Source organism: Otolemur garnettii, unplaced genomic scaffold (genome assembly GCF_000181295.1).
Source record: "Otolemur garnettii isolate 467f Iridium unplaced genomic scaffold, OtoGar3 scaffold00148, whole genome shotgun sequence".
In the NCBI taxonomy this organism is placed as follows: Eukaryota; Metazoa; Chordata; class Mammalia; order Primates; family Galagidae; genus Otolemur; species Otolemur garnettii.
Window position 1 is genome coordinate 3,419,560 of NW_003852543.1, and position 7,971 is coordinate 3,427,530.

At 43.7% G+C, this 7,971-nt stretch overlaps 1 protein-coding gene across 1 annotated transcript in view; it reads right to left on the minus strand.

The window, feature by feature from the left end:
• Positions 1–1,946: 1,946 nt before the first annotated feature.
• The window catches only part of STARD7 (StAR related lipid transfer domain containing 7), a 30,427-nt gene continuing 24,402 nt past the window's right edge, over positions 1,947–7,971 (minus strand). The window contains exons 7-8 of the mRNA XM_012811066.2: positions 4,587–4,671; positions 1,947–3,893 (exon numbers count right to left, since the gene is read on the minus strand). Of these exons, the coding sequence (XP_012666520.1) occupies positions 3,709–3,893; positions 4,587–4,671 (270 nt within the window). The 3' untranslated portion in view covers positions 1,947–3,708. The remainder of the gene's footprint in view (positions 3,894–4,586; positions 4,672–7,971) is intronic.

Consider the following 7,971-nt stretch of genomic DNA (forward strand, 5'->3'; position numbering starts at 1 on the left):
TTAGATATTGTGACATTGTTATTTACTTTGTGTGCTTGTGGCACTGTGGTTACATAACATCTTTATCATAAAAAAGCATGCTCAAGTGTTTAGGGATAAAATATCATGCTTGTATCTAATTTTAAAATGGTCATGAAAATATACTGTATAGAAAAGAAAGCAACCAGCAAGATGTTGTCTGCCATCAAAAGTAGGGAAGGGAGGGCGGCACCTGTGGCTCAAAGAGTAGGGTGCCAGCCCCATATGCTGAAGGTGGTGGGGTCAAACCAAGGCCTGGACAAAAACTGCAAAAAAAAAAAAATGTAGGGAAGGGTATATAAGGCAGTTTTTAAACTATTCTGTTGACTTTTCAATACATATAAAATGTTTCAAAATAAAAACCTTATGCTAACACAACCATGGTCACCATGCTGTGAACTATGTGATGGCCAAGTCCATACCGGCCAGGAAATCAATCACTACATTCCCATTCTACGGTCCTCTTATTCATGGTACAATTGATGTTGCTCTAACACATATGCCTCTACACACATGATGGAAGACCTTACAGAACAAAAAGCACTAAGGCCTAGGGAAAAATAGGTTTAGATACTTGGTGCCCAGTTAGGGCTCTGGCCACATACACTGGGGCTGGTGGGTTCGAACCCAGCCCGGGCCAGCTAAAAAAACAATGACAACTGTAACAAAAAATAGCCAGGAGTTGTAGTCTCAGCTACTTGGGAGGCTGAGGCAAGACAATCACTTAAACCCAAGAGTTTGAGGTTGCTCTAATGCCACGGCACTCTACCAAGGGTGACATAAGGAAACTGTCTCAAAAAATAAATAAATACATAAACCACTACACATAAAAACAGCAGCAGTTGGGATATCTACAGCTCAGTGGTTAGGGCACTGGCTACAAGCTCTGAGGCTGGTGGGTTCAAACCTGACCTGGGCCTGCTAAACAAAAAAAATAATAATAATAGCTGGGCATTGTGGTGGGCACCTATAGTTCCAACTACTAGGGAGCATCAGGCAAGAGAACTGTTTGAGTCCAAGAGTTAGAGGTTGTTCTGAGCTATGACGCCACAGCACCCTACTGAGGGTGACAAAGTGAGAATCTGTCTCCAAAAAAAAAAAAAAAAAAAAAAAAATGGCAGCAGTTTCATACATGTCAAATAGTTAAGAAATATATAACAAGCACTTTACCTTGATAAAGACCTACAGCTTGCTTGTAGACACCTGCTCGCCCATCCACCCACCTCCCATGCCTGCCTGTAGAGGAAGAAAACGAAAGACAAAGGGAGAGAAAATATAGACAGAGGAAAAAAAAAGAGAGAGAGGAGAGAGGGAAAAATAAAAAGGAGACAGGAAAGGGAAAGAGAGGGGTATGAGGAACAGGGCTGGGGTGGCCACTAGAAGGGCTGTAGATTGCTGTGAGACAAGGATGTTCTCTGAAATCAGACTGGAAGTTGCACAAGACCGTGTGCCCCGTGTGCTTTGTGCAACTCAGTTCAAACGAGCTTTTGTGTTCACCTAGTGTTTCCCACAGGCAAAAATAACACAGAAACTCTAAAGTCATGTTTTGTTCATGGTGTTACAGCATAACTACCTCTCCACCAGGATGATGAATGGCCCTGCTCAACTCTAGACCTTGCACTTGCTCAAGTCTCTCCTGACTTTTACTAACTGCTATTTCCTCCAAACTGATCCTTCTTTAAAGGCTAGGGATCAAGAGGGAAATGAAAATAGCTGTTTTATTTTCAGTTGCCAAACAGGTCATCTGGAAAGGACTAGGTGTCTAAACTAGGTAATGTGTGTCAGCCACCACCTACCAAGGAAGAACAAACCCTGCTACTTCCACTTGCCAACTCTTGGGAATAGAAATTCAACTTTGTGATCACAAAGAAATGATAAGCCCAATGTGCAAGATTTCCCCACCACCATCTGTCCAAAGACAAACACTCTTTTGTACCAATCTTTATGTATTTATTCACGCATTTGATAAAAATGTCACAGTTAGGAGTGAAATCATTACAATTACATAAGTAACCGTACAGACAGACCCCAAGTACAGAGTCAAATTGCCGTAAGTCAGAACACGGAGTAACCACAACTTCTCAGCACCTGTGCACACACATATACCCACACCCATCCATGCCCCAATGATCACAGGTGCTAAGTTCGGACACAACCCAGGGTCTCTTTCCTGCTTTTTTGTCAGGTCCAGAGAAGTGATTAATGAAAAGAAGCTGGGACTGTTCAATGCATCTCTCTCTGCTATGCCAACAACTCAGAGAAGGCAAGACGTAAAACACTGGGGCAGTTACTTCCTTGGCACAAATCTGAACAGGCAAGGAGGTCAAGGAAAGGTTTATATTAGTCTCAGGTTTATAACACCTTTTCAACACCACAAAAGGGTAGCAAGCAGGGGAAAAAAGAAAGGAAAAAGAAAAAAGGGAAAAATCTGGCCATTTAAACTCCAGAAAAAAAGGAGGGAGGAAGATTTAAAACTTGATCCCTATTCTCCCGAGAGACTGCAGCATGACCACAGCGAAACCAGCTAGGCCAAACTGATACCATCTAATGTGACCTTATCTGAACACCATAGCTGGTTTTTACTCTGAAGAGAGAAGGAAAATCTTTTTACAGAAACAAGAGGGTCACATAAATCAAATCCCCACTATATTAGTATTTGGGGCAAGATCACATCTATGAGTTCACACCGCTTATCTACAGACCTAAGAGCTCCGAGACAGTGGCCCAGCCACCATTCCTCTGCCTTTAACCTTCCAAAAAGGACAAGTCAAACATAAGTCTGAAAAATAATGCCTAAATCTAAAGTGTTTTCTATACAATGGGACTATATTCTGCTCAACTCCCCCAACTCCTCCTTTTTGACACAAAGGTTAAAAAAATTAAAACTAAATTCAAATACGATGTTTTGAGCGTCTCCACTGACCCTATCAACACACTGATGATAAACAGAGCTACTATCTAAAAGGACTCATCTTCCAGTACTCTTCAGTACTCACCTAAATGGGCTAAGGTGAGGAAAGAGGCAATGATCCAAGGTATACAGTTACATGAATACTGAAGAACTGGCCAATTCAAAGGAAACTGCTTTGGGTAAATAAAGTTAGTAAATGGGGTGGTATTATGCAGGCAAAGAGAGAAAGTTCTTGGTACAAACTTCATGTCCCTAAAGATAAAAGCAAGGTAAGGACAAGGCACTTAACATGGCCAAGTATTGTTCACATCCATTCATGTCAACTGCCACCAAGAACACTCCAGTGACCCCCTCATTTGATAGATGAGTCAACTACACTTTCCAGGTGGACCTGCAGAACTAAAGGAAATCGAAAGCACTGCAAAACCAATAGTGAGATTTGGAATGTCAGCAGAGGAAACTACTCAGGAAACAAATGAAGGTCATCCCCTTCTGGCCTGAGGTGAGAAGTTTGTTCCAGATTAGTTCAGTAGAATACTGAATTTCAAAATGGTTGGCCTGAGACTATGGCAACATCCCCATGGATGTCGCCTTCTTCTCTCTGTGTTGATAAGAGCAATAAGGGCTCTGAATAAAATCAGACATCAGTTATTGAATTATCTTGCACAGGTAGTTACAGAAGACGCCTTCTAATACATGTGGCTTGTCCCCATTCCATAGCAGAGTGATAAAGGATTGAGACAGGGCTGGAAACCTATCCCTTCTTATCCCAAAGCCCCTCAGGCATACTCAATCCGAGCAGGGCTACAACTACCCTCATTCTTCCGCTCAGAGGGTTGGGCAGTGGCCTTGGCTTCACTACTCATTTCCAAAGGCTTAGCTGAGATGTAGTCCTTTACTTTAATCTCCATGTTCTTGGCTTTCAGAGTGGCCATATGTAGCTTCTCCAGGAAGTCTGGCATGCCTGTTATGAGACAAGGGAATTTGGTTAAGCTGACATACAAAGCAACAGTAGGCTCAAAATTAGAAGGCCCTACCTGTTTGATAATAGGCAGTTAGTTCTTCCTTATAGAGATCACAATCTAACTGACAACCTGTGAATAACAGCTGCCTCCCAGAATGTGTTGTTCTCTGTGTGTGAAAACAAACCATGACCTCTGATCCTTTGGAGGTCTTACATCTCAAAAGACCCTTTTTAGGTGGTTAAAATATCCCTTATCAATGATATGGCCAAAATAGCTGTCAATCTTACTTTGATAAATATCAAATCGTCTCTAGAAATACTTAATCGTCTCTCTCTTTTTCCCCTGAAATGTAAGAAGCTGCCTAACCTGCCTATAAAGAACGAGAAGAGACTCAGTGCCTGTAGCACAGTAGTCATGGCGCTAGCCACATACATCGAGGCTGGTGGGTTCAAACCCGGTCCGGGCCAGCTAAATAGCAATGACAACTGCAACAAAAAACAGCTGGGTGTTGTGGCGGACACCTGTAGTTCCAGCCACTGGGAGACTGAGGCAAGAGAATCGCCTAAGCCCAGGCTGCTGTGAGCTGTGTGACGCCATGGCACTCAACCGAGAGCGATAAAGTGAGACTCTGTCTCTACAAAAAAAAAGATAAAAACAAAATGCAGGACCCAGGTATACATGTCCCTACTCACCACTGGAAACCATCCAACTAACACAGTAGCGAGGAAACACAGTCTGGGGATTGTCACTATATGTCAGCAAGTAGTCAAAGCCATTCTGGAAAAGAAAAACAGCAAAAATAAGGGTACTTGAATACCCATCACAACCTCCATAACCAGTACCACAAAATACTCATTATCGAATTCTGGAGCAGGGAACACCTTTTGTAAAGGTCTGCTTGTAAGGCTGACTCCTGGCCAATTTGGCTCCTGGATGTTAGGCCTAGACTAAGGTGAAAAAATACCAGTTAACTCCTGGCAAATTTCTGGGCTGCAGGCCCTCAACGAAATGGAGTAAATCCAATTCACTCCCAAGATAGATGGGAAAGTACTCACTGACTTCTTGCTTGACTAACTCCCCCGAGAAACAGACTGGGAAGTACCAACTGTCCCGGGACTGACCTTTAAGAAATACCAGGTGGGGAAAGTACTGAAACAAAGATGTTATGACTGACTAACTGCAAAATTCTGCTTCTATACAATGCTTGCTAACCTACCTGAATGCACCTGGGCAGCCTGCATGCTAACCAGGATGCAGCCTGACCCCTTAAGCACTTGGGGCTGCTATCTGAACCCCTGTGTTGGGTGTGAGGCAGTCACCAGCTGGCTCTTCAATAAAGGGACTCTGCTGTGAATTCAGCTTGTTTGGCGATGTGGTCCTTGTGGAACTCCTGGGCACAACATGGAAAGCTCCCAGTCAACAGTTAACTGATAAGGGCAGCTCCCTGCACCTGAACTATGCAAACAACGGGATTCATATGGAACACAAGCTCTGCTTTTGGGGGTTGGGAATGCTAGTATGTACTAAGCAGAGGGTGCTATGTAAGCAGTTCCCAATAAAAACTTTGGGTGATGAGTCTCTCAAATGGGCCTTCCTGAACAGAACACTGCTGCACTTCATTCCTGAAGGAAGCCTCACATGGATTCCTCCTCCTGTATCTTTTCCTCTTATGACCCAGCTGTGTACACTTACTGTGTCACTGTGATAAACCTTAGTTGTGAATATAACCATACACAAAATACTGTGAGTTTTTCTAACAAATATTCCCACAAGGGGAGGTAGAGTTGAAGACTCCTATGTCCTGGCTGGGCATAGCGGCTCATGCCTGTAATCCTAGCACTCTGGGAGGCCAAGGCAGGTGGACTGCCTAAGCTCACAGGTTCGAGACTAGACTAAGCAAGTGCGAGACCCTGTCTCTAAAAAATAGTCAGGCATTGTGCTGGGTGTCTATAGCCCCAGCTTCTGGGGAGGCTGAAGCAAGATCCCGAGTCCTAGAGTTTGAGGTTTCAGTAAGGTAGGATGAAGCCACCCACTTTAGCCCATAAAAAAGAGTGAAACGCTGTCTCAAAAAACAAAAAAAGGGGGCAGCGCCTATGGCTCAGTGAGTGGGGCCCCAGCTCCACATACCGAGGGTGGTGGGTTCAAACCCAGTGATTTCAAACCCTGGCCAAACTGCAACAAAAAAATAGCGGGACATTGTGGCAGGTGCCTGTAGTCCCAGCTACTCAAGAGGCTGAGGCAAGAGAATCACCTAAGTCCAGGAGCTGGAGGTTGCTGTGAGCTGTGACTCTAAGGCACTCTACTGAGGGCAACAAAGTGAGACTCTGTCTCTTAAAAAAATAAAATAAAATGCTCGGCACCCATAGCACACTGGTTCCGACACCAGCCACACAGTCACATACACCCAGGGCAGTGGGTTTGAACCCGGCCTGGGCCAGCTAAACAACTGCAACAACAAAAAAAATAGCCAGGCATTGTAGCAGGCACCTGTGGTCCCAGCTACTTGGGAGGCTGAGACAAGAGAACCACTTAAGTCCAAGAGTTTGAGGATGCTGTGAGCTGTGATGCCACAGCACTCTACCAAGGGTGACATAGTGAGACTCTTGTCTCTTAAAAGAAAAAAACCTTTGAGATAAAAGCTGAAATATATTTTTTTCATTTTCTTTTTTTTTTTTGAGACAGAGCCTCAAGCTATCCCCTTGGGTAGAGTGCTGTGGCAATCACAGCTCACAGCAACCTCCAACTCCTGGGCTCAAGCGAGTCTCCTGCCTCAGCCTCCCAAGTGGCTGGGACCCCAGGCGCCCACCACAATGCCTGGCTATTTTTTTTGTTGCAGCCATCATTGTTGTTTTTGGCAGGTCCGGGCTGGATTCAAACCCGCCACCTTAGGTGTATGTGGCTGGTGCCTTAGCCACCTGAGCCACAGGCGCTGAGCCAAAGCTGAAATATTTATGGGAAAAGTGGGTCCTTCTAAAATAAAGCTAGAATCTGCTTCAAAATAATCATGGGAATGGGAAAAAAAAAGGGAAAGGGTAAAGATAAAATATATTTGGCCATGAGTTGATGAGTGGAGCTTGTGACTGACATATAGGATTCACTGTACTATTCTACTTCTTTGTCTTTTGTATACATTTCAAATTTTCCATAATAAAAAGTAAAACACCTTGGCTCAAGGACCTCAAGTACTGTCTATACACAGTCAATGTCATTTATCACTCTTCTCTAACCTCTGTCTTTTTTCCTGAGCACACCAGTCTCTGAGCACACATGGCTCATTCCTATCTTTGTTTTTGCTTGAATAACATCTTCTACCTCCAGGGCCCTGTTTTCCTCTATCTATCCAGTCTGCCTTTTTACAAAGATTAAGTCCAGTCCTACCTTTTTCATATGAGCTTGCCACAAATACACTAAAAAAATTATATCGGGGTGGCGCCTGTAGCTGAAGCTGCTAAGGTGCCAGCCACATGCACCAGAGGTGGTGAGTTCGAATCCAGCCCGGGTCTGCCAAACAATGACAACTACAACCCAAAAATAGCCAGGCACTGTGGCGAGCGTCTATAATCCTAACTACTTGGGAGGCTGAGGCAAGAGAATCACTTAAGCCCAAAGTTGGAGGTTGCTGTGAGCTGTGACGCCACAGCATTCTACCCAAGGGTATAGCTTGAGGCTCTGTTCCAAAAAAAAAAAAATTATATCGATAATTCCCATTGCTCTCCCAACCCAGCTAAAAGAAATATTGTCTAGGTGCCTACTAGCTATGACACACTCTGCTAAGCGCTAAACCATGCCTTAGCTGTTTTGTGGTCACGGTTTCTAAAGGTACCAATGCTAAAACTCATCATTTTTTCTCAGACAGGTTAACATAGAGACATGGTTCAAATTTCAAAAGCAACATAAAGGAATAAAGCAAAGCATAAGTCTCTCTGCCACCCTGTTCTCAGCCTGACCCAGTTTCCTCTTCTGACAGGTAAGTAGCCAGATAGAGCCTCACTTCTTTTCTATCTTCTAAAGCAGGAGACTTTCATACATTTTAACCACACACATTATAAATAATCCTTTTTTTTTTTTTTTTTTTTT